The following is a 27,542-nucleotide window of genomic DNA, read 5'->3' as shown; positions in this document are numbered from 1 at the left end:
ATCCGAGGCTGGACCTCTGCCTCTCTGCCTACAGAACTCTACTTAACTGCCTATATAGAAGACCAAACTGACAGCCTCCCTCTTTGAAAGATACTCCTTAATAAACTCCCTTATCCTGATCGTTCGTTAGGAATCTTCCTCCTGGAATGCTTCTACCTGGCACTTTGAACTTCATGCTAAGGGCTATTCCCAACTCTGACTTCCTTTTTTTCTCGTCCTGTTTCTCTTTCTCTGCAAAGTAAAGTACTACTTCACCTTCCAAAGTCTGTTGGATCTTCACTTCGCTAATTCTGACTATTCTAAAAACTAGATCTGCTGACCTTGAGTGGCACGTTTTACCGTAGGTAACATGCCACTTCCTATATAAAGTGCTCCAACTCCTTTGGGTAATGCCTTCAATTTATAAAATTGAATAAATACATATTTTGTAATCCCCGGCTACCCACATTCTCCTCTCATTATGTGCCTGTTTCCAATCAATCATAAACCTACAATAGGAAACTCAAACCTGTGATTATACAAGTTAAGTCTGGGCTTGTGTTGAACATCTGCCCTTCAGACAACTGTGTTCTTTCTAAGTAATATAAGAAAGGGAGATTATTTAATAAATAACTGTTGATAACTTTCCTGGTGGAAGTAAATTATCTTCTAATTGCTATGAGGGTGGGAGATACAGTAGGGATAATTGACTCTGGACGTTAAGGTCACAGAGCATACCATGGTTTTTATTTTCTGCTCTGTTCATTTTCAGTGCATGCTTTGCTCTTAACCTCTCAGTCAGCAAATAAAAATAGGTACAATCTAAGAAGCCTCAAGGAATGGATGCTTCTTAGTTCCTGTTATGCAAAAGGACTTCGCTCCTTTTCACCAGCTGAGCTGTACCTTCATTGTGGCTGGCAGGTGTCAGAGGCATGGAGGGAGAGAACTTATTTTCTAAAAGAACACTACTGTGCTGATTGCATAACAATTGTATGACCTAGCAGTGAAATTCCTCAATATGTGTTAGGTTATCTCGAGATGTCTGGCACCAGGGGTGTAATGGAGGCCCTCACAGCACCCGCAGTGCGGGAGGGAGGGGATGGGCCCTGGGTTTCTTGATTTAGAGGTGACCCCTCACACTCTAAGCCATGCTATTGCATGCCTTGCAGAATGCAATGAAATAGCTAAACTACTCTGGGAAGAGACTCTGCTTTATTGAGCAGGCCCCTTCAGTGTAGGGGGGCCCTCTGTTCAGGGGGCCCCCGTTGAGCCCATTCTGCTGTGGGCCCCATAATTTTGCATTGAACCACTGTGTGGCACTTGGCAGGTCTAAATGATGATGCATACATTTTTTTACCTGAGATCGCGTCTCAGGTTCACGCCTGATCAGTTTTCCTCTTTTTCAGTTTGCCTGACATCTCTTTACTGCCAGGTCTGCATGCATACAATTCTGTTTTAGGTCTTACCAGCTCTAAGTTTTCCAAAAGTATTCTAACAAAAATACATACATCTGTAGAGGCTTTTGGTCAACTCTCTTTTTCCATTGGTCTATTTAAATTTCACTCAAATTCTTCTTCTTCCCAATATAACTCAAAGCATATATGAACAACTCAGCCCATTTCAACTATTGGATACTTTCACAGTGAGTGACTGCATTTTGACATTATACATATATACATCCACGTCCCAAATGCTCCTGGTTTAACGTTAATTGTCGTGAAGCCAAGCAGGTTTTACTGGATGCGGTGAAGGCGAAGGACAGGCCACAAATTAAACTTGCCAGGGCCAGGTATAAAGGGACCGTCCAGCAGGAAAAGAAAAACTGGGAATTAGATAGGTAGGAAGCCCCCTAAGACAGCCCTGAACGACAAAGATGTGAAATTGTTCTGGGCAATAGTAAGTACAGGGGAAAGGGAAAGACGACCTGCCATAGAGCCTAACATAGCACCCGAAGTCTGGGAGACACATTTTGGGTCATTCTATGACGGGCAGGATGGCGTAGGTGTTACCATTGGCTCTCAGAGCTCACCCTTGGAGTTCCAACAGGAAGTTATGTGGGAGATCGCCATGACTGAAGTGGGAAGTGCTATCAACAATCTGCGTTCTTGCCCCTACTCTATTTTGTCTCTATATCAATGGGCTCATAGACCACCTTAATAACATCAAGGATAATGACGCCCCTAAGCTAGTCTCGGGGAAGGTTCCCGCGTTGATGTTTACAGATGATACCCTGCTACTGTCCAAATCGCCGACGGGTATACAACGCACTCTTGCTAGCTTTGCGGAGTTTTGTAACATGAGGGGCTTGAAGATCAACCTAACCAAGACCAAATATATGGTCTTCAATCCCCCAAAAACCACTCGTCCAAATCCTTCCTTAAATGGTACACTCATGGAAAGGGTGAGGATATTCGAGTATCTGGGTATTACTCTATCAGTGTCGGGTTCTCGGCAATTGCCGCTTCCCGACATCCCACGAAGCACGCACAACACTGCCGGGATTCTCACTTCCGGGTGGAAGCTGAGCCCCGGTGTAGTTCTTTGCCGGCCACAGGCGGGTCATGGAAGCACTTCCGGGGTAAACGCCTTATCACCGCGTTCCCCGCCGGCTCTGTGCTTTGAATTCTTCTTCCGAGGCTTCAGCGACGGAGGAGCGTTTCTGGTTGCTGCCGACACGAAGTTGCCTGTGGTGTTGGAGGTTCTCGCGCAGGAGCGCTCTCGTCCTTGCATCTGGTATTCATTGCTGGAGTGCTACAGCTGTTGCATTCGATCTGTGGAGAAGCAGCGCAGCAGCGTTGTTAACTTTGGGTTTTGGGTGAGCAGCGCAGGAGCGCCTCAATCGCATTTTCATTGGGGTCAGCAGCGCAGGAGCGCATTACTTGTTTGTTTTGGGGGGAGCGGCGCAGGAGCGCATTACTTGTTTGTTTTGGGGGGAGCGGCGCAGGAGCGCAATACTTGGTTGTTTTGGGAATCCGCGCAGGAGCGCATTACTTGTTTTGTTTTGGGGAGCCGCGCAGGAGCGCATTACTTGTTTGTTTTGGGGAGCCGCGCAGGAGCAGATTACTGGTTATTTTGGGGAGCCGCGCAGGAGCGCTATCCTTTGGTTGAAGTTAAGGCTTCTGCTGAATCACTGTGTTACCTTCTGCCCGTTTGTTCGCAAGACATGGAGCAGGAGAGTCTCTCTTAGATTCTTGAATATTATTTGGGACTACACGGATGGCTGAAGACCACGTTATACAGAAGCACTGGTGAGTCCCGGCAGAAGCACGGCTGTGTGTGTTTTAGGGATATTCTGGAATAGCCTGGGGGTACCTTACCTACCCTGTTATTGTTTGTTTTCCAGCTGCCCCGGGATATCCTGCAAGCTCCATTCCACTCACCTCCGCCCTACGTCCTTATTTTGGCTCCCATCCTTGCGTTTATCTCATCCCTGTTGGGTTCTCTGTCCGAGGGGGTCAGGTTGGTACAGTGACGGGCGCTCTTGTCGTCTCTGCGGAATTGCTTCACAAGCAAAGGTAAGTCTTGTGGGGCACCCGACAGAATTCAAAGCCCACGTTTACTATTCCACCCAGACGACATGGGCGACCCGGAAGTCACCTTGCAGGACATAGCAGTCATGCTGGCTGCCATGCAAGCCGAGAACCTCAGTCTACGCCATGATGTAACGTCCATTCAGAGTCACATGGCATCCGGGGTTACCAGTCCTTGGGGCACTACCCCTAGTTCCAGAGTCATACAGGAAGGGCTGTTGAGGCCGCCTACCTTCACGTTTGGGGGGGCCCCCGCAGCTCCTAATCAGAGCTCCGCCATTCAAGTCGTAACACCTCATCAGGTACAACTGGCACCGCCTGAACGCTTCTACGGCGATAGTACTAAGTATGGGATATTCATCCATCAATGTCACCTACATTTCATGGCCAGAAACACGGCTTTTCCTGATGATGCCTCCAAGGTCGCCTACATATTATCATACATGGGAGGTGACGCCGCTCAGTGGTCCATTTCATTTGTAGAAAACGACGATCCCATGCTCCACCACTTGCCAACGTTCAAAGAAGCCATGCGGCGGATGTTCGCTCGCCACACCTTTGTGCAGGCCGCAGATAAAGAGTTGCTTAACTTAAAACAAGGCAGCCAAGATCTCCGGCATTACATCACCCGTTTCAGCCGGCTAGTCATCGAGGCCAATTGGCCGGAGGACAAGAAGGTGTCAGTCTTCTATCGAGGATTACGTGATGACCTGAAGGATCTCATCGCTCAGTTACCCAACCCGCCTGAGGAAATAGGTCCTTTCATCGACTTGGTGGTGAAGATGAATTTCCGTCTACAATAAAGAAAGACTGAGAAAGGGAAGGGCAGTGAAAACCGTTTCTTATCCTTTGGAGACAAAAGCGTTGAAAAAACAAAGGACGAATCCTCTCCCCAGGGCGAGGTTTCGGAACCCATGCAGATCGGGGCATACGAGGGCCGTTGACCGCTCACGAGCGAGAAAACTGGAGGAAGCAGAACCAATGTCTGTATTGTGGGAAAAGCGGACACTGCATCAGGGAGTGTCCAGTGAAACCCTCTAAAACAAGGGGCAGACGGCCGTTTGCGTTGCCCATCACAAAAGACGATCAGATGGGAAACGAGACAACCCAGTAGACAAGGGGATCCGTCCTCTGGGTTCTTCGTATCACACCTCAGTGATCCCCGCAGTATTTGATGGCAGTCATCATGTAGGCATCGAAGTATCCTTGCAGAATCAGGCGGGCAGAACCTGGTTGGTAACCGCCATGCTGGATTCCGGTGCGACAGGCAGCTTCATTGACACCAGTTATTCAAGTGCCTTGGGCATACAAACCGTGGCAAAAGAACAACCCGAAGCAGTCAAGGCTGTGGATGGAACGGACTTGACTTCTGGCCCAATCAGACATCAAACCGAAAAGATGTCTGTGCTTCTTGCCAATCACCATTCTGAGTCCATCAGTTTCGATGTCATCGACGCTCCGCAATTCAAGGTTATATTGGGGTTGCCGTGGTTGGTGAAGCACAATCCCCGAATCGATTGGGCGGCCAGAATACTCCACCTGGATTCAGAATACTGCTGTGAAACCTGTTATACGAGGGACAATCATCTGGGGGCTCGCTCGGTACAGGCGAGATCACTACCCGTTGAGGGCATGGGGTTGGTTTCCCACACAACCATACCAGAGGAATATCAGGATCTGGCGGAGGTGTTCGATAAAAAGGGAGCTAACACCCTACCACCACACCGGTCGTTTGACTGCCGCATAGATTTGATCCCTGGCTCCACGTTGCCATGCAGCAGAATTTATTCTCTCACAGAAAAGGAGAACATCCACCTTCGATCCTATTTGGACGAGTATCTGGACAACGGGTTTATTCGCCATTCCAGGTCTCCGGTTTCCTCTCCTCTTTTCTTCGTGTCGAAGAAGGAAGGCGATCTGAGGACCTGCATAGACTTTCGGGCGATGAACGCCATCACAGTGAAAAACCGGTACCCTCTACCGTTGAGCTCCAATCTACTGGATCAAGTAAAAGACGCCTCAGTGTACACCAAACTCGACCTGCGGGGTGCTTACCATCTAGTCAGAGTCCGGAAGGGGGACGAATGGAAGAACGCCTTCCGGACGAAGTTCGGTCTCTTCGAATACCAGGTCATGCCTTTCGGACTCTGTAACGCCCCCGCAGCTTTCCAGTACTTCATCAACGAGGTGTTGAGGGACTTTATAGATGTCTTCTGCATTGTCTATATAGACGATATCCTGATTTATTCCCGAAACATCGCAGAACACGTGCAGCATGTGCGTTCTGTCCTCCAGCAGCTAGGAAGACATCGTTTGTACGTCAAACTGGAGAAGAGCGTCTTTCATGTCACCTCTGTGGAGTTCCTGGGGCACGTTATAACACCTGGAGGCATCCACATGGACAACAAAAAGGTAGAAGCCATCTTGTCTTGGCCTTCTCCGGAATCCGTAAAAGGGGTTCAGCGGTTCCTAGGCTTTGCCAACTACTACCGCAGGTTCATCACAGGCTTCTCCGCACTGGTGGCTCCCATCACACGATTGTTGCAAAAGGGTGTACCATTCGGGTGGGATCAGAACACTGAGAGGGCCTTCCAAGAACTAAAAAGACGTTTCACCATAGCCCCCGTGCTGGTGCATCCTGATACTGAGCAGCCTTTCATCGTGGAAGCAGACGCCTCGAAGGACGCTATCGGGGGCGTGTTATCCCAACGAAGCACCGACACAGGACAACTACATCCGGTGGCTTTTTATTCCAAAAAACTACAACCAGCGGAACGCAACTACACTGTGTCTGACTGGGAGCTGCTAGCCATCAAAACGGCGTTCGAGGAATGGCGCCATTTCTTGAAAGACGCCAAACACACAGTGACCATCTACACTGACCATCGGAACCTCCAGTTCCTGCGTTCAGCCCGTGCCCTCACAGCCCGACAGTTGCGATGGACATTATTCTTTAATGAATATAACTTCGTGATCACGTTCCGACCCGGAAAGGACAACGCCAAAGCAGATGCCCTTTCACGGCTGGACGACCATGACGAGACTGCTGAAAACCCCGAGCCGGTTCCCATAATATCTGAAAAACATTTCCAGGGCGTTATAGCATCTACAGACTTCCTGACTCAAGTGAAACTGGACGTGAAGCGGTCTGATCCAATAGGCCTGGCCGAAGATAGCGAAGAGGTGACTCGTGTGGACGGATTACTGTTTAAAGGGGAACGGTTGTGCTTACCCGGGGTACCCAGTCAACAAAGAGCAGTCCGTATGTGCCATGATCATGTCCTCTCCGGTCATCCTGGATATCACAAGACACTCGAACTAGTACAAAGACAGTTTTGGTGGCCAACACTGGTGTCCGACACAAGAACGCATGTAACGAACTGTACCATCTGTCTGTTAGGCAAGAACAGCTCTGAGCCGTCGGTTGGTCTGTTGCGTCCCATTCCGGTACCACCGTTTCCCTGGCACACCGTCTCCATGGACTTCGTGGTTGACCTTCCCATCACCAAGACTGGACACACCACGGTTCTCACCATAGTCGACCACCTCTCCAAGATGGCGCACTTCGTACCCTTGTTGAAAGTGCCCACGGCAAAGGACCTGGCCCTGGTTTTCGTGCACGAGGTGGTTCGCCTCCATGGCATTCCATCGGTGGTCATAACGGACAGAGGTTCGCAATTCGTATCTCGCTTCTGGAAAGAAGTATGCAGGCTCCTCGAGATGGACGTACGTTTATCCTCAGCGTACCATCCCCAGACCGATGGTCAGGCCGAGAGAACGAACCACACCATGGAACAGTATCTCCGATGTCTGTTGCTGATGGTGGAGATGGAATGGTCTGCGGTACTATGGTTGGCAGAATACGCGTACAACAACAGCAAGCATTCGGCCATTGGCATGTCCCCCTTCTTTTGTCTCCACGGCCGTCACCCTCGCACCTCTGCTTGGGAAGTACCCCGGGATAGCCAGTTGCCTACGGTGCGCGCCTATCATGAGACTCTACATAGACTCTGGCAGCAGGCGCGTTTTGAATTGGCCAAAGCGAAGGACGCCTACAAGGCGCATGCGGACGCTCACAGACAGAAGGAGCCTGAATACAGAGTGGGCGACAGAGTGTGGCTTTCTATTCGGCACCTCAATGTACATGGTCCCAAGAAACTGTTGCCCCGTTTTGTGGGTCCCTTTGCCATCGAGAAGGTGGTTAACCCTGTGGCCATGAGGCTCTCGCTCCCATCGCACATGCGGATCCACCCTGTATTCCATGTTTCCCTTCTGCGGGCGGTCCGCTCTGATAACCCGATTCCCTCTCCTCCTTCTCCTGTGGTGGTGGCGGGCCATGTTGAATATGAGGTCAGGGCCGTTTTGGGGTCTCGCCGTGTGCGAGGTAGGCTTTTCTATCTGGTGGACTGGAAGGGTTACGGTCCGGACGAGCGGTCTTGGGAGCCCTTGTCCCATGTGCGCCATGCTCCCGTTATGGTCCGTGCATTTCATCTCAGTCACCCCCTGAGCCCTCGCCCTGCGTGCCCCTTCTGAGGTCCGGGGGGTTCGGTGGGGGGCTTATTTTGGGAGGGGGTTCTGTCGGGTTCTCGGCAATTGCCGCTTCCCGACATCCCACGAAGCACGCACAACACTGCCGGGATTCTCACTTCCGGGTGGAAGCTGAGCCCCGGTCTAGTTCTTTGCCGGCCACAGGCGGGTCATGGAAGTACTTCCGGGGTAAACGCCTTATCACCGCGTTCCCCGCCGGCTCTGTGCTTTGAATTCTTCTTCCGAGGCTTCAGCGACGGAGGAGCGTTTCTGGTTGCTGCCGACACGAAGGTGCCTGTGGTGTTGGAGGTTCTCGCGCAGGAGCGCTCTCGTCCTTGCATCTGGTATTCATTGCTGGAGTGCTACAGCTGTTGCATTCGATCTGTGGAGAAGCAGCGCAGCAGCGTTGTTAACTTTGGGTTTTGGGTGAGCAGCGCAGGAGCGCCTCACTCGCATTTTCATTGGGGTCAGCAGCGCAGGAGCGCATTACTTGTTTGTTTTGGGGGGAGCGGCGCAGGAGTGCATTACTTGTTTGTTTTGGGGGGAGCGGCGCAGGAGCGCAATACTTGGTTGTTTTGGGAATCCGCGCAGGAGAGCATTTCTTGTTTTGTTTTGGGGAGCCGTGCAGGAGCGCATTACTTGTTTGTTTTGGGGAGCCACGCAGGAGCGGATTACTGGTTATTTTGGGGAGCCGCGCAGGAGCGCTATCCTTTGGTTGAAGTTAAGGCTTCTGCTGAATCACTGTGTTACCTTCTGCCCGTTTGTTCGCAAGACATGGAGCAGGAGAGTCTCTCTTAGATTCTTGAATATTATTTGGGACTACACGGATGGCTGAAGACCACGTTATACAGAAGCACTGGTGAGTCCCGGCAGAAGCACGGTTGTGTGTGTTTTAGGGATATTCTGGAATATCCTGGGGGTAGCTTACCAACCCTGTTATTGTTTGTTTTCCAGCTGCCCCGGGATATCCTGCAAGCTCCATTCCACTCACCTCCGCCCTACGTCCTTATTTTGGCTCCCATCCTTGCGTCCATCTCATCCCTGTTGGGTTCTCTGTCCAAGGGGGTCAGGTTGGTACAGGGATGGGCGCTCTTGTCGTCTCTGCGGAATTGCTTCACAAGCAAAGGTAAGTCTTGTGGGGCACCCGACAATCAGAGCACTTTGACTGGGGATCCCAGATGGCCAAGGCAAGACTTAGGTTAGCTCAGACCGTGGGTGGGATTATGAAATTGCACATAACCTCCACAGTCAAGCCAGCTGACCCTGTCGTGGATATATATAAAGCCCAAGCAAGGGGGGCCTCTTTATATGGGGCGGAACTGTGGGGGCATTGCTCTTCCTCTAACCTCATGAAAGTGGAGAACAACTTCATGAGGCAGTTATTGGGCCTTCCTCGTAGCACCCCCCTAGCTCCTCTCCGTATGGACTTGGGCTGGAGGCCTGTCTACGAAGAGATTGACCGTAGGCCTATTACATTCTGGCGCCGGGTGTGGGTGACTCCGGAGTTGTTCTTCTACAAAGCCGATCTTAAGCAGATCCTGTCTATTCAAACTACTAAGAAAATACCGTGGCTTTGCCACATAAGGGATCTCTTTGCTAGGCTAGGCAGGAAGGACCTCTGGAAAACCCCTGAGACATCATGCCCACTGATATCCAGGCTGGATCTCGTGCAACACTATAGGCAATGCAACCTAATGTCCCTACAGGAAAGTACTAATGGCCGTCGGATGACTGCAGAGTTCCTACAAGTAAAGGATGTATATAGAAAAGAACATTTCTTGGATGTGATCTATCCCCCACTGGCCAGGAAATTGTATATGCAATTTAGACTAGGGAACATTCCACTAATGAGCCTTACTAGCAAATGGGCCACAGCAAACATGGGAGATTGTCCTGCGTGTAGTTACAGGGTAGAGTCTGAAATCCATGTATTGTTTTTCTGCCCTGCATACCACCTGCCTCTCAAACGCTGGTTAATTCAAGTATGTAGAAACCTAGGGTTTGGGCGTTGCTTAGAGGCCTATGGAGTCTTAAAATACGATACCCATCCTCCAATCGTATTCGCGGTATCACGTTTTTTAAACACTATGTGGCACATGCGGCGGGGCTTCCTAAAGTAACAGTCTGGGATGTACTACGTAATGAAACCGTAAGAGGTCACAACAGGGTTTAGCAAATAGGGAACCTTGTCTCAGCTTTCTGTTTTACTCATCGTTTTTAACTATGTATATTTTAGTCTGTCATTAACCTAATGGTTGCTTTGTAATGGATTTTAAGAAAGCTGGAGAATGCCATTTTATAATCTGCGTTACTGAATATATACAATTGCGAGTGTACTGTATATATACAATTGCGAGTGTACATACTTTTTATTTTTTTAATGTCTCTTGTGTTTTTGGAACGATGTACTTTTATGGTCCTAGTGGCCGAAATAAAGTTATTGATTGATTGATTGATGGATTGACATAGAAAATGTCCTACTTCCAGCCCCTTCCTAAAAAAGTGAAAAGTGTAAGGCACCTGTGCTTATCAGTGATAGTGCTTATATGTTGTAGGTATAATCAGCTCTTTCCATAACAAGCAATACATTAACTGAAAGTTGCAATATTAACTCATCATAAACTAGCTTCAGACAAATATCCAATAGAAAACATGCATAACTCATTAGAGTATATGCAAACTTCTAGATTGGCCCCGCACACCTTGAGCTTTAGGAGTAACATTTCAAACAATCTCATATGGCCCTAGTGGGACATCTAGAAACAAACTGCAGTGCTGATTGTTTGTAAAAAACTTCAGGCATTTGCATCTGGCTTAAGGAAAACTAAAAGTAACTAAAATGCATTTATGTACAAGATTAAAAAAAAAAAAATGTCACAATATTTTAATCCACTGGTTTACCCAACTCACATTGAAGTTTTATAACAAACCAAGCAGAAGGACAATGAGCTTTACTAAAAGAATCAGTAATTTACTGACATATGAACAGAGGATCTTTTTGGAATATACACTTGAAGGCACCTGGATGTGTCAGCGTATGCTGGTACCTTTTATATGAGAGTGACATCAAAATGCATAGTTATCAAGACATTTATGGAAGGCAGCAAGGCTGATTGGCTAATCATCACAAACCAGCTTTGGTATATTTATTTGTTCTATAGCACACAAGCACAAATCATTAGAGTAACTGTATGCAGCCTGTATGAACACTCCCATGTTGGAGCCACACTCTGAGCCTTATGAATGACGTTCCAAGTAATTACATCTGGCAACGAGAAGGAAACCGAATAACAAATTGTGGGGCATATCAGCAACAACCGGCGATAATTATCGCTAAGCGCACTTAGCGCTAGGATAATTATCGCCGGCTAGCGTGGATTTTTATCGCTGAGATAGCGTGCTAATAGCAACGCTTATCTGGAAAGCGATACAAATCCTAGGGCTAACTGCCAAACGTGAGATTATCGCTGGAAACCCAGCGATAATCCCACGAAGTATAGCGATAGCTTGCTGATAGGTCAAGGCATACTTAGCCATGATATCTACCTTCCATAGGATATCATGGCTAAGTCAGTTTCAAAGCAGGCGTAAGGAAAGTAGTGATAACAGAGGTTATTGCTACTTTTCTTGTCGCTATGCTGCTTTGCGTGAGGCTTGATAATAGGAGAAATTTCGCTAAGCGACATTTCTCCCGTTATCCTGGGGAGGAACGCCCACTTTGCATCTCATTAGAGATGCAAAGATGGGCGTTAAGGGAAATGGAGATAAGGCAAGGTTTCACGCGATAGCGTGAACTTGCTGATAAGGCGATAAAATTATCGCTGCTTTTTGTCCGAAAACGGACGCAAAAGCGGCGATAATTTTCTATCGCGTGCTTGCTGATATGCCCGTGTGATATCATAGCAGTGCCATGAAGGCCGTTAGAGTTCCATGGAGCTGAAGGCTTTGACTTAGATGTTCACATAGTTTTTGAAAAAGGAGTGTGTTAAGCACCTAAAATCTTCTCAAGCACAAAATGAATCCATGTTTATATTCAGACTTCAAACCCACTCTTGCTGTACTATATTGATATTTTTTATTTTTGACTAGGTGCATTGTCCTAATGTATGTAGTTCAGAGCCTGTGAATTGAGGGCACATGCCCATCAATGCCAGCAGAGTGTAAGTAGTTGAAGACAGCCTTGCTTCTCATGTGTCCCCTCACAGGTGTGGCCGGCGAACAATGCTCCTGGTGTGCTGTGTGTGCTCAGTGGTGTTCGAGATGACCGCTGCAGCAGCTCTCAATTATCCCATGTTTGTCGTCTTCCGGTCTCTTGCTGGTGTGACACTTTCTGGATTTCCCATGCTCACAACCGCATTAGGTAAGAAAAGTTGTTAGTTGGAGGATATTGTTTTTTACCAACAATAAATTGCACCAAATATAGGCCCCATCACTCAAAACAAAGTGTCCCAGATTTGTGTATCAGAACCTTTTGCAAGCCATTGATTTCTTAGTGCTGGGGTTCATTTGTGAAGAAATATGTTATAATTGGCAAGGTATTTCTCCAGCTCCTCTAACCCTTTTATAGTCGTTCACCTGCCCTCGTATCATCCCCTCACGCTACTAATCTTCCCTTCCTCCTTTTCATCTTCTCAGCTCTTCCCATTTTCACTTTTTTCTTTGTCACCTTCCTTTCCCCTCTTCTATCCTGTTTTCCTTTCTTTTCTCTCCTCCTTACTTGTCCTGCCTGTACTGTTTTTCCTGTCATATCTAAATGACTGTACCTTGTGCACCACCCCTTCTCTCAACCCCTCTTGCTGCTGCATGGCCTGTAAGATACTGTTAGGTGAAGAGCCAGGACCGGTTGACAGTGTCACATGACATGGAGCCACTGGGCATTGGTATACAAAGTCAACTGCCCTCTTCCACTCACAGAGGGCCTACATTGCATTTAAGTATTTTTTTTGTGTGTTTTTTATTATTCTGGAACGGAAAGTGGTAATTGCTCATGATTACTTCTCCCATTGACCATCCCTTGTCTGGCTCCCCTCTGCTCACTCTTGACAAGTTGCGCTTACAGTGCTTGCTGACTTGTGCATGTGCTGCTCTAACAGGACTCTAGACTTTGATTGCCCAGCCCTACAGAACCTTTAAGAATGAAAGTGGTAGAGAGGATGGAGATAACTTTGTAAGTCCCACTGCTAATAGGCAAACATCATCACTTTTTAAAACAAATTTGGGCAAAGGTTGATTGGTCTATGGATCAATTTGACCCATATTTTGGGCAACATGAACACAGTGGCTCAGTCAGCATTTAACAGTGACAACAATACTAAATGGAGTGGGCGCTACTCTGTCAGAGGGGTGAAGGCCGTCACCGACCACGCTGGCTGATAGGCCCCCCAGCAAACTCTAAAGTACCACGAAGGGCTCTGTAAATCTTTAGAAGTTGATGAAATGACTATCTGTGGTTAAAAACACTTAATAGGAGGTATCAGCTTTCAATTTGGTTTGTGATACAAAATGTCTTATACATACATACTGGGCCTGATGCACAGAACTCACTTAAGACAAAATCCTTACAGAAGACACTTACTCATTTTGGTATTCACAGAAGACACTTACTCACTTCGGTATTCGCAGAAGTTAGGAGTCCTAACTGTACTACTACTAAACTGAGAAAAATCCTAATTTTAAGACTTTCGGTATTCACAGAAGGCATTTAGGAGTCCTAGAGCTAGGACTCCTAACTTCTGTGAATACCGAAATTAGTAAGTGCCTTCTGTGAATACCAAAATGAGTAAGTGCCTTCTGTGAATACCAAAATGAGTAAGTGCCTTCTGTGAATACCAAAATGGTAGTAAGTTTAGGATTTTGTCTTAAGTTAGTTCTGTGAATCGGGCCCTCACAGTTTTATTTGAAGCAACAGTGAAAACTGGTATAAACCTTTAACTATTGTTTCTCAGTTTTGTCATATAAAGAAACAGAGACCAAAGTGATTTGACCAAGGTCTCACAAATTGTTTGAGTGTGAAAGATGAGCATGGTCAGCTGCCATATGATGCATAGTATTCCTTTGCACAGTAAGGTTAAAATCAATTGTTTTCTTTCATACAGTGTGCAATGTAGCAAGTTTACAGGGCACAGTCTCTAATGCAGGAATCTTGAGGATAATTTTCTCTTTGCCTTAATAACTTCAAAGTGCAATGCTACAATCAAATGAAAATGTGCAGTTCATATTTCTATACCGTAGAATAATAATGACACAAAGATAGAATACCTGAGGTTCTGTGTAGTGTTTTGCCTTGTCTTAGAATTCTTGAGCCATGATGTTCTGGTCTCAAAAATTCTAATTGGAATGTTTATGTTTATGCATCTGATTGTCAATAAACTTTATTTGACACAACTACTTCGCGTACCGACGCAATTACTACAGAATTGATTGGCGACGATTTGGAAATTCGGATGCTGCAGAACCCACATGGATTGACAACCGAGTTACTACACGGATACATCTTAGAACGTTACATAGAGATTTTTGAAGTGAAAATTCGCAACGAAGGCAGCAGGGGAGCTTACCTCAAGGTACTGTGTGTCCGTTGAAACTTTTGGATGACGTTGCCGGAAGGATGTTGAATCGCCGTGTTAGTCTGTCACAAAGTTGGTGAGGGTTGGCTTTCTAGTTCTTGCACTGCGTCGCACGCCATCTTGGAAGAGCACGCAGGTACTGCGTCGCGCGCCATCTTGGGAGAGCACGCAAGTACCGTGTCGTATGCCATCTTGGGAGAGTAAGCGAGTGGATACGAAGCGACATTGCCATGGAAACGCAGTGTAAACTATTGCCGACAAGAGTAGCGGATTAACGTTTCAAAAAAATAATAATAAAAAAAGCGAATTTCGAAGTGTTTGCAGCAGAGTTTAAAAGGCTCTTTGTACATTGAAAAAAAAAGGGTCACTCGAGTTTCAACAAGCGGCGGTGTGCACATGTTGGTCTTGATGTGAGAAGTGAAGGTCGTTCTCACGCTTCGAAGAGTAACGACGTGCACACTTTTGTTATTTGAAGCATAGGAGGTGAAAATAAGTTCAGACATTACAGCTTTCTTCATTTGCGTGTTGAAAAACGGTGACACGCACACCATAATAAGTTCAAACAATACAGTTTTTTTTTATTTAGCGTCTTGAAGGACGGTGACACGCACACCATAATAGGTTCAAACGGCACAGCTTATTCAAGACAAGCAGATCGAAGTCAGATTACAGTGCGATAACAGTGAGACGCACTACTCTTTTAAAAAAAAAAAATACATAATTTTTAAATGAGAAGTTGGAAAAGGTGATGTAAGGCTTTACAATTTGTAGAAAGAAGCGTGGTTATGTACAAACAGCTTATGTACAAACAGATTTTGGAAAAAAAGTGGTAAATTAAGGTTATACTGTATTTTTTGTAAAAAAAAAGGTACATATTAGAGTACGTGTCAGATACGAATATTAGTTTTTTTTGCATTTTGTGTCTAACTAGCATAAGTGATAATGCAATCTGTGTCTCCTCCTCCACCTTTTCTTGAAACACCTGGGGATCCGCCGATTTCGTGGAAAAAATGGTACGACGCATTTTTAACATACATTGGTGCTATAGGTGGTTCACGATACAGGGCAGAAAGGAAGAAGTGTCTCTTATTAAATGTTTTAGAATTTGAAGTGAGAGAGATTTTTAAACATTTGCCTCCTTTAGTACGTGTTGGTGGTGAAGAAGGAGATATTGACGAGTTTGAAGAAACGGTAAAAAAGTTGGAATTGCGTTTTGATGTACAGCCCAGTCTGGTAGTCGAGAGACACAAATTTTTAAAAAGGGAACAGAAAATTGGTGAAAAGGTAGAAGATTTTATATCTGCTTTACGTGTTCTCAGTGCTGAGTGTCAGTATGAGGGGTTCAGAGATCAATTGATAAGAGATCAATACATCTGTAAGTGTAATGACAAAAGTATACAACAAAAATTATTGTCACTAGGTAATCCCACGTTAGAAGAAACTATTCGAATTGCGAAAAGTATAGAACTTTCAAAGTTGTCTGTTAAGGAGCTTGATGGAAAAGCCTCATTGTCCACCAACAAAGAAGAAGATTGCATTAATGCTGTAAGACCAAAGGAAAACAAGAACATTAACTTTTCTCGTAATGACAAGAAGTTTTTTAAACAAACGAACATTTGTTTTAAGTGTGGAAATTTTCCGCATTTTAAGTCTGGACGTGCTTGTCCTGCAAGAAGTGTAACTTGTAGGGCGTGTGGAAGATTGGGTCATTTTGCAAAGGTTTGCCAAAATGTGAGGAGGAGTTTTTCGTCCTCACAGGACGGAAGGATGAGTGGTAATGTTCCTTCTTCTTCTTCAAATTCATCTATTGCCAATATTTCTTTTTGTGAACCAAAGTGTGATGAGTTTAAGAAAATTCAGGAAGATTTGAGAGAAATGGTTGTTGTGGTAGGTGATGCAAGTCAAGTTTCTTGCGTACAGGCTGAGTGTGTAGATCCTTATGTTGATGTTGAGATTGGTGGAAAGAATGTTTGTCTTTTGGTTGATTCTGGAGCGAGGATAACAATGGTTTCTCAGGAAAAGTTTAAGGAAGTTTGGGGAGTGCGTTCACTATTTCCTCCAGACAGATCTCCTGTCTCTTATGAAGGGAGAACCATTGAATTAGCGGGTTACTTTGAAGACTCTTTAGTTTTCAGGGGAAGGAAAATTGTTGGAAAAATGTACGTGGTCATTAAACGATTGAACATTCTCGGATGGTTTCATCAGGGTTTGTTTAAAATGGTGTTAAGACCAGGTACAAAAGATCAAGTCTCTATTATTCGTTCTGACAATTTTGTTGATACTGTATCTGAATATTTCCCTGACGTATTCGGTGTTGAACTTGGATGTGTCAAGGGGTTCACACATACCATTAAGGTGAGAGATGCTGCTATTCCGGTTAAACATCGGTTCAGGAATTTACCGTTTAGTGTTAGAAGTCAGCTAGAACAAGAGCTTTCCGGTCTTTGCAAGAAGGGGATTATAGAACCAATAGAATCTTCTCTTTGGCTTTCTCCTTTAGTCGTAGCAAAGAAAAAATATGGCGAGATTCGCATCTGCATTGACTTACGCAGTTTAACCCCTTCCATGCCCATGACGGAACGGTTCCGTCATGAGCATCGGTTGCGCTGTGCTCATGACGGAACCGTTCCGTCATGGCCCCGCCCGCGCTCGAACCCTTCAGCACCGCGGGGGAATTCCCGCCGCGCTGAAGGGGTTAAATAAAAACACCTTCCATCGCCTTCCAAAAATCCCGGAAATGTTATCTTTGATCAATGGGTCGAAGTGGTTCAGTAAGCTAGACCTAGCGTCAGCTTATCATCAAGTTGTTCTTGATCCTGCCTCAAGGCATTTGACTGCTTTTGTTTCGCCTATTGGAACTTTCCAATACTGTCGGATGCCGTTCGGTTTGGCTTCTGCCGCGGCAGTTTTTCAAAGGATTATGTCAAATTTGCTTAAAGGGATCAAAGGGGTGATTGTGTTTCAGGGCGACGTTTTGGTACATGGTGTAACATGTGAGTCGCATGATGAGACAATGTACTGTGTCTTGGAGGCCCTGCGCGAAGGTGGTGTGGTGTTAAAAAAAGAAAAGTGTGTTTTCAGAGTGAAGAAGATTGAATATCTCGGACATGTTCTGTCGGAACAAGGAGTTGAACCAAGGCCTGGGCTGGTTAAAGCAATTGTAGATTCTCCTCCTCCTGTAGATAAGGTGGGACTTAAGTCATTTATTGGCTTGTGTGAGTTTTACTCACGTTTTGTGCCTGGATATGCTACAAAGTGTCAACCGCTCTCAAATATGCTTAAAAAAAATGTTCCTTTACATTGGGATACCGAATGTGATGTAATTTTTAAATGGGTCAAAGATGAACTTATCAGTCCAAGAGTTCTCAAACCTTTCAATCCTGATGTTCCTTGCATTGTCACTGTGGATGCAAGTGGGTTGGGTTTGGGAGCTGTTCTCACGAAAATGGTTAATGGAGTCGAGCATACCATTGGTTATGCGTCGAGAGTTTTGCGTGGGTCTGAACTTAACTTTTCGGTTATCGAAAAAGAACTGCCAGCATGCTGGTGGGCGATAAGAAAGTTTAATCCTTATATTTGGGGCAGGCATTTTAAGCTAAGGACTGACCACAGTCCTCTTGTTTCAATCCTTTCTGGGGACAAAATCAAAGAACACACACCCAGAATAGCACGCTTGTCTACAAAACTGCTGCAATATGATTTTGAAGTTAGTCACATTCCTGGTAGTAGGAATATTTGTGCAGATTAATTTTCTAGACACCCTGTTGAATCTAAGCAAGAAATGGTGGATGAGGATGATGAGGAGTGTTTTTTAGCTTCTGTGGGTCTGGATGAAATGTGTGCTGTGCGTGAAGTTGAATGGAGGGATTTTCTTTCAAAAGATACTTTATTGGGTGATGTCATCAGGTGTGTAAAGGAAGGGTGGCCTAGAGAAAAGAATGTACATTTTTCTCTTCAAACTTTCGTCAAAGTTGCCCCTGAACTTTCAATAGAGGATGGTTTACTTGTACGCGGCGATAGGTTAGTCCCTCCTGATATGTTGAGAGCGAGGTTGATGCAAGGAGCACACGAAGGTCATTTGGGTAGGACACTCACGGAGAGGAGACTTCGTGAACATTTTTGGTGGCCACAGATGGACAAGGATGTTGATTTGTTTGTAGGGGGTTGTGTGATTTGTTCAGGGTCGGATAAGAGTTTAAAAGTTCATGAGGGAGCTGGCTGCTGCGCAGCATCTGATTGTCAATAAACTTTATTTGACACAACTACTTCGCGTACCGACGCAATTACTACATTCTGCTTACTTATTTATTTATTACAAAATAATACATGTGGGAACATGTTGATTTGCAGGGCTCTCTCCCTATCATACAAATGTTCTCTGTTCAATCAGGCACCTATCAATTGTTTGTCTTTCTCTTTCATTCTGTTTACCTTCACGGCACAACTGAAAGAACAGAAGATAGGGAAAAGGTTTGTACTAGATCAAAGTGATAGAGTGTTCTCAGTCTGCTCTTCTTTCAGGAATGCCCATAGGAGATTAAAGGATTGATTTAGAATTTGGCAGACAGTAAATAACCACAAACATGATGGATATACTGTTAGCCTTATCACAAGATCATTATACACGAATGCACTTGTAATAAGACAGACTGAATATCCATCACATTTGTGACAGAGTACTTTTCTGCCAAACTCTTAATAAGGCTTTAAACCCCGGAAGTGTGTGGATGTGTGTGTGTATGTGTGTGCTATGTGTGTGTGTTTGTGGTGTGTGTACCTGTGTATGTGAGGTATTGTGTTGGTATGGGTGTGAGTGGAGTTGTGTGGGTGGCAGGTTTGTGTAAGAGTGTCTGTGGCATTGTGTGAGTTTGTTTGGAGTTGTAAGTGTGTTTGGCTGTGTTTGGAGACTTGTGTGTTTAGGGGGCTGTATGTGTGTTTGTGACTGTGTCTGGTTTTGTATGTTTGTGTTGGGGTTCTGTAAATGTGTGTATGAGTGTGGGGTTGTGTAAATGTGAGTGTGTATGTGGGATTATATGAATATGTATATTAGTGTTGGGTTGTGTGGGGGTGTGTGTGTTGGGTTGTATGGGTGACGGTACGTAGGGTTGTGCTTGGTGGAGTGTGTGTGTATAGGTATGTGTTTGGGTTGTGTATGTGTGTGGAGTTGTGTGGGTGTATGTGATGTGTTTTCTTGTGTGTGTAGGGTTGTGTGGGTGTGAGTGAGTGTGTGTGGTTGTGTGGGGTTGTGTGTCAGTATGTGTGTACAGTGGTGCATGTGTGTTTTGTGTTTTTGTGTGTGGTTGAGTGTGTGAGTGTGTTTATGTTGGGTTGTGTGTGTGTGACTGTGTGTGTGATTGTATGGGTTAGTATGAATGTGAAGATATTATATCGTTTTTGTATGTCAGGGCATGTGAAGTTGTATGGGTATGTGTGTGAATTATGTGTGTGTTTGCAACTGTATGTCTGGGGTTGTGTGTTTTTTAGTGTTTGTGTGGTTGTTTGTGTGAGTGTGTGATTGTGTGCCTGTATGGTTTCGTGAGTGTATGTATGGATGTGGAGTTGTATTGTGTGTAGGGGTTGTGTGACTGTCTATGTGGGGTTGTGTGTGTGTTAGTGTGCATGTGTGTAATTGTGTGTGTGGGGGGATTGTATGTGTCAGTGCATGTGCTTACAGTTCTGTGTGTGCCTATGTGTGCAGAGCTATGTCAGTGTGTGTGAGTGGGTGTGTATGGTTGTGTGAGTTTGTGCATCAGTGTCAGTGTATGTGTGGAGTTACGTGTGTGTATGTGATGGGCTGAGTGTGTTTGTTTCAGTATGTGTGTGGGTTGTGTGTGTGTGTATGTATGAGATTGTTTGTGTGTATGTGACAGTGTGTGAGGGGTTGTGTTGGTGTGTATATGACTGTGTGTGTGGGGTTGTGTGGGTGTCTATGTAAGTGTGTGGAGTTGTGTATGTTAGTGTGTCAGTATGTGGGTGTGTCTATGAGCATGGGGTTGTGTGTGTGGGATAGTCTGTGTCTGCAGTTCTGTGGGTGTGTATGGCTGTATGTTTTTTGTATTTAAAACAGCAGTATTCTCTATATACAGAGTCATGATAAAGCCATGGGACCTCTAAGGAAGCCGCGCTAGGCACCACGATGGATCTGCACATTTGAAGAACAGGCCAAAAAACTTTTTTAAATCATTTTAGCAATGAGGGTCCTTTTTAGACCACCCAGCCCATCCAGACAGTCAGGTTATTTCTACCCTGACCCTTGCATAATTTGTATTCCATGTTTTTTAGGATGCAGGGACATAGACCCAAAAACCTAAGATGGCAGTTGCATGTTGCTGTCGTGCAAATTAAAAAGCTTCTCAGACTATTTGGCTGACAATGGGGTTTATAAATTATTTTAATATTTTCAGGACTGTAGAAGCCATCCTTTGTTGCTGCGTGCATGTCCTGTTTGGGCACTGTTAATTAATGACTGACATTTTACTACCCATAGTTCAAAGCAGGATCCTTTATTCTTCTCTTTTATGTCAGTTTATTGTAAGTTAAAGAGTTGGTAAAAAAGATAAAAAGTCCTGAAGTGAACCTAATAGTTCCCATCTTGCCAGGCAGGTATGTTTATTACTTTTGAAGAGAAAGGCCCTCCTCACCTTGGTATTGGTACAAATAGGCACTAACTTTCAGAAAATATACTCTTTGTGGTGTTCTCTGTAAGCCTATAGTATGTGACAGTGACATGCTTCTGTGATGTCACAGAACAAGAGTTACTACATACATTCAAATTATTCAAGATCCTGAAAATTCCTGGTCATTTCAATAAATTTGCAACAAAGGCCAGTCTTCGAATTTTGCACGAGAAACATATAGTCTTCGTTTTCCTTCATTTTAAATTGCAATAGGTTTCTCTGATGAAGAAAATACATAGACATAGGTCTGTTATTGACCATCGATGCGGAGGATGCCTACATTCTCATTAATCTGGTTTATATAAGAAATATTAGGTGATTCCTATCATATTTCAGTAAAGATCACCAGTTCAGAAAAAAAATGATTTCAGGCCCCGTCTCCAAATATTATAAAATAGAGACTCCCAGGCCCTGGCCTGCGCCGGGGGCCTAATAATTTAAATAAAGCAAAGCGCGCCGGCCGAGGTTTATCTTTTTTATACCCCAATCCTGCTTGAGTCCCATGGGATTGCAGCTCATTTCTAAAAAAAATATATATTTTGGGTGCAGGGGGTCTCTCTGCCCCCCCCCATACAGGCTGAGGGGCAGGGGATCCCTACCCTGAACCCTCATATCTTTTTCTAAAATCAGACTGAGGACAGGGGACTATATCCCCATGCATCAAACTAAAAACCGGTTGCAAACGGGCAGATTATCAGAATCTGCTCCTTTGCGACCAGTATTTTTGTATTTGGGTTGCATCATCCCAAATGCAAAAATCACAAATTACGATTGCATTTAGGGAATCGCAAATTGCGATTCCTTAAATGCAATGCTAGAAGCAATTTAAAATAGCAATTTCGCTATTAGGGGTCGCAAATTACCGGGGAAAAAAACTTTTCGGTAATATGTAAAAACTTTGAAAAATGCACTAAAGTGCATTTTTCAAAGTTACATGTTACACACACATGCCCTTGGGGCATGTGTGTGCGCAACATAGGTGCACATTTCAATTTTAGGGGTGCAACAGGGTGTCATTTTGACACCCTTGCACCCTTGAAATTGCATGCGCAATTTGCGAGAATCTAATGGGTACTTGCAAATTGCGCATGCAATGTCCATTCATTCCTGTGGGCCTGTAATGGGAAGCCATTCCTTAATTGCGACTCGCTATTTGCGACTCCTTCATGCATTGGGTTTTGCAATTCTTTATTAGCGAATCCTTATTTTTCGCTAATAAGGAATCTCAAATGGCATTTTTGGTGCATGTGCCAGTAAGTTCCCTAGTCCTGTAATAGCTTTCTGCAACAATTTCTCTCCGGTAGTAGCCGTCAATCAGAGCGCTCACTCCCACAGGACCGTCGCTCCCATTGTAATACGTGTAATCCGCGGGCCCAAGGGGAAAAAAGCCCCAGGTCCAATCAGAACACTCAATTTAAAAAAAAAAGATATACAAATAACTTGCATCCCTAATTTCTCAAAAACTACTCAACGGATTTCATCTGCATCACAAAAAGCATGCTTTCTGGACTAAGATCTAGCTTTCTACTAAATTTGGTATGATTCCGTTCAGCAGTTTTGGCGCTAGTGCTATTTAAATAAGTCTATGGAAAATGCATGGGGATTTTGCATTTTGGAACCTCTTTTTCCTCGACCCTGCCACTTAATGGATCACCCAGAAAGTTTCCATGAAGAAACTAGCCAAAAAAGAGCTTTTTTAAAAAAAAGGTTTTGTGAAAATTAGTCAAATGGTACAAACAGTGCCAAAGTCAGTGGCAAACCAACAAAGGTTTTTCCCATGGAAACTTGGGCCTAACTATAATTAGTATAATGGAAAATAAGGTGCCGATTACGATCCGGTAAAAAATTTCCCCGTGCGATTCGTATCCGGTCTTTTTACCGTACGAATCGTACAAGTGGCGTACGAACTGGCAATCACGATTCGCATGGTAAAAAGTCCATACGAACCGCATTGGGAATCATTCCCCACACGTCCTCGGGTCGGAAAATGTGTCCGACACGTCCTCGTATGATTTACCGTACAAATGTGAAAGGTGAAGTCCGACCGAGGAATCACGATCCATCCCGTGCGTCCGAGGTTACAACCGAATGGAAAAAACACCGTCCGCACCGAACTCCCATAGCAACCATGGAGACGTGCCCGCATATGCGCCGACCCCCCCCAGCCCCCGTACGTACGCGCCGACCCCCCCCAGCCCCCGTACGTACGCGCCGAACCCCCCGTGTATGTACACCCGTGTACGTTCGAGTCAAACCCCCCCGTGTACGTTCGAGTCGAACCCCCCGTGTACGTTCGAGTCGAACCCCCGTGTATGTACACCCGTGTACGTTCGAGTCGAACCCCCCGTGTACGTTCGAGTCGAACCCCCCGTGTACGTTCGAGTCGAACCCCCCGTGTATGTACACCCGTGTACGTTCGAGTCGAACCCCCCGTGTACGTTCGAGTCGAACCCCCGTGTACGATCGAGTCGAACCCCCCGTGTACGTTCGAGTCGAACCCCCCCGTGTACGTTCGAGTCGAACCCCCCCGTGTATGTACACCCGTGTATGTTCGAGTCGTACCCCCACCCGTGTATGTACGGTGCATACCCCCAGCGCGTAGCACGGGGGGTTCGACTCGAACGTACACGGGGGGTTCGACTCGAACGTACACGGGGGGTTCAACTCGAACGTACACGGGGGGGTTCGACTCGAACGTACACGGGGGGTTCGACTCGAACGTACACGGGGGGTTCGACTCGAACGTACACGGGTGGGTTCGACTCGAACGTACACGGGTGTACATACACGGGGGGTTCGGCGCGTACGTACGGGGGCTGGGGGGGGGTACGGTGCGTACCGGGCCACCTACTCTGGTCGAATCGCGCCGTACTTCGCTTTTCCGGCACTTTTTGGGTGCCGTGAAAATATTGCCGTCCGGACTGCTGTCGGTTCGAATCGTAATTCCTGGGTCGTGAAATGCTGCCTGAAAGCGTCCCGACGTCACGTCGCAGCATTCCCGGATCACATTCGTATGTATGTTTTCGTCGGTCGGTGTTTTTTACGATTCGTACGGAAATGGTGTTTCCGTGCGAATCGTAATTCCATGTTAGTAAAGTTTTACGACCGGGTACGAGTCGGACGGGGAAAACGCTCCGACCGACGGTTCATACCCGGTTTTTACCGGATCGTAATCGGCACCTAAATATTTTTGAATATTTTCTATTATATATATATATATGTTTCAAACAAATGTGCCCATCGAGCAAGGGCGCACTCTCTGCTTCAGAAACCATCCGGTTTATTTTCATAGGAAAACCAGCAGGAACATACCGGGTCCAATTGCTGCCTGACGCGTTTCGAGGTACAACCTCTTAATCATAGGCTTTGCGCTGCACAGATGGCTCCATTCATTTTATTCAATTACATGCCCTGACCTCAAGGGGTCACGTTTAGTACGTAAAATTTAAATTGCATGTCGGACTTTGTAGTCCTTAATGGGAGCATTATTATTTCTTTTAGTAAGTTCTGCATAGTCACAAATCATTAATTTTCATTATTCACCCTCAGTGGGCCCCAGAATGTTGCCGGTTTCTTAATTTTCCTCATCCACAGCGCTTCGTGGCAATAAGATGCAGTTCAAAGCCACAGCCTCTCACCAAAGTCGGGGATGGTGCCGCCCTTCACGGCAGGGCTGCTGTGGAATATTTTTCAAACAAATGTGCCCATCGAGCAAGGGCGCAGTCTCTGCTTCAGAAACAATCCGGTTTATTTTCATAGGAAAACCAGCAGGAACATCCCGGGTCCAATTGCTGCCTGACGCGTTTCGAGCTGCATTTTATTGCCATGAAGCGCTGTGGATGAGGAAAATTAAGAAACCGGCAACATTCTGGGGCCCACTGAGGGTAAATAATGAAAATTAATGATTTAATGTTCCTGCTGGTTTTCCTATGAAAATAAACCGGATTGTTTCTGAAGCAGAGACTGCGCCCTTGCTCGATGGGCACATTTGTTTGAAAAATATATATATATGTATATAAAAGAAAGGCTGTGGTTCCTGGCTAGCTCCTTATTGCAGGGGGTGCAAGGAAGGCTTTTAAACAACAGCTCCTCCTCGTACAGAGAGAGCCTGTACTCAGAGAGAGCCTGCACTGCACTCAGAGAGAGCCTGCACTCAGAGAGAGCCTACACTCAGAGAGAGCCTGTACTCAGAGAGAGCCTGCACTGCACTCAGAGAGAGCCTGCACTCAGAGAGAGCCTGCACTGCACTCAGAGAGAGCCTGCACTGCACTCAGAGAGACTGCACTGCACTCAGAGAGAGCCTGCACTCAAAGAGAGCCTGCACTGCACTCAGAGAGAGCCTGCACTCAGAGAGAGCCTGCACTTAGAGAGAGTCTGCACTCAGAGAGAGCCTGCACTCAGAGAGAGCCTGCACTTAGAGAGAGTCTGCACTCAGAGAGAGCCTGCACTGCACTCAGAGAGAGCCTGCACTCAGAGAGAGCCTGCACTCAGAGAGAGCCTGCACTGCACTCAGAGAGAGCCTGCACTGCACTCAGAGAGAGCCTGCACTCAGAGAGAGCCTGCACTCACAGAGAGCCAGCACTGCACTCACAGAGAGCCTGCACTCAGAGAGAGCCTGCACTGCACTCAGAGAGAGCCTGCACTCAGAGAGAGCCTGCACTGCACTCAGAGAGAGCCTGCACTCAGAGAGAGCCTGCACTGCACTCAGAGAGAGCCTGCACTGCACTCAGAGAGAGCCTGCACTCAAGGATGGGGAAAAGTCCATTCACTGAATTGCATCAGATTGCACGATGTGTATAAAAGTCCATCAACATACATGGCGCGTTTTGGCTGGATACCAGCCTTTCTCAATCAAGTCATTTGTTATTTTGAATGCTCATTAAAATACTGTACATTTGATGAATGTAGAAGAGATACTGCACGGTTAACCCTTTCACAAAGGGATATATACATTTTCTCATGCGCACAATATTGATTGCCATATATTGATCCAATGTTACATTATACATTTGCATCAATCCCTAATAGGCATTTTTAAAAAATATTTTATTTATTTGCATTGAAATATGGCGCATACAAAGAACATAAACAGCATATGGATACAGGGATCACATTACCAGTTATATCAAAGTACAGAATCGTGAATGCCAAAAAAGAAGACAAAAGAGAAGAAAAGAAAAAAGAACAAGCATTGCTATAGCCAATAGGTCTCGCTTTTGGGACCTTTTAAGTATTTAGTTTTGCAGCACAATATCATTGGTGCAATAACATCAACTGTTGCATGGCTAAACACTTATAAGGTGCCAAAGGCGAGACCTATTGGCTATGCCAATGCTTGTTTTCCTAGGGAACAGCTCCATCTCCCAATGGGGAATGATATTTCTTTTAGCATCTGAACCTGCCTACTCTACCTGGAAGGTAACATTTTGGAGTATGAGATAGGAGACGCAATGAAATCCATCAACATAAGAAAATCACCTGGAGAATGTAGGTTTCCAATTGAGTTTCAGAATATTGCTGCTAATACCCCTTTCCTCCTCTACATAAAGTCTACTGTGAGGCAGAAAAGAGAAGATTTCACTTATCCCCGAGCCAGACAAAAACCCTCTACAGTATGCTTATTATAAGCGTATCCTTGACCAATAGAGATATTCAAATGTTGGTGGAAGTCCAAGCTGACGGCTACTTAGTGGCATTGCATATCTCATTCACAAGAATCGGCCTCGTACCCAGTAAGCTGTCCAGTGATCAGCTTATCACGCTCCTCTACCTATCACGGAAAGTGAGACATGATCATGAAGATCTACTGGCTTCTGTCCTTGTGTGCTGAAAAGGTCTTTCACCAAATGAACGTGGATTACATTCCAGATGTTGGAAAGCTCAGACCCTGGCCCAATACTGATCAGTAAAATCAAACGTCTAAGCAGCAGAACTGTGACAACAGCCTTCTGAAATCAATTGACTTCAATTAAATTTAGAGAAACCCTTGGCAAGGATGTCCCCTGTAGCCCTTGGTTTTTCTGGTAACCCTGGAACCTTTAGCAGCCACAAAACAACACAGTAGAATAATCAAGACCCTTCCCACTCAAGCAGGGAAACTTAAATTGCTGCTATGTGCCGATGATATATTGCTGAAGATTAAAGCTACTTCCTGATGACATGATGGTCCGCATTTCCTGAATTAAATTCACTGGAATAAAGATGAAGTTCTACTGATGACTACTCATTTCACCAGAGGACTGCTGCGCAAGCAAGCTGCCTTC

At 45.6% G+C, this 27,542-nt stretch overlaps 1 protein-coding gene across 1 annotated transcript in view; it reads left to right on the top strand.

The window, feature by feature from the left end:
• LOC146813696 (solute carrier family 22 member 7-like) overlaps positions 1-27,542 on the top strand; it is a 259,319-nt gene that overhangs the window by 39,236 nt on the left and 192,541 nt on the right. The window contains exon 3 of the mRNA XM_085610184.1: positions 12,242-12,396. Within this exon, the coding sequence (XP_085466310.1) occupies positions 12,242-12,396 (155 nt within the window). The remainder of the gene's footprint in view (positions 1-12,241; positions 12,397-27,542) is intronic.

The sequence above is a fragment of the Triturus cristatus genome, chromosome 6 (genome assembly GCF_964204655.1).
Source record: "Triturus cristatus chromosome 6, aTriCri1.1, whole genome shotgun sequence".
In the NCBI taxonomy this organism is placed as follows: Eukaryota; Metazoa; Chordata; class Amphibia; order Caudata; family Salamandridae; genus Triturus; species Triturus cristatus.
Note: the sequence above shows the minus strand (reverse complement) of the source record. Positions and strands in the feature narration are given on the sequence as shown.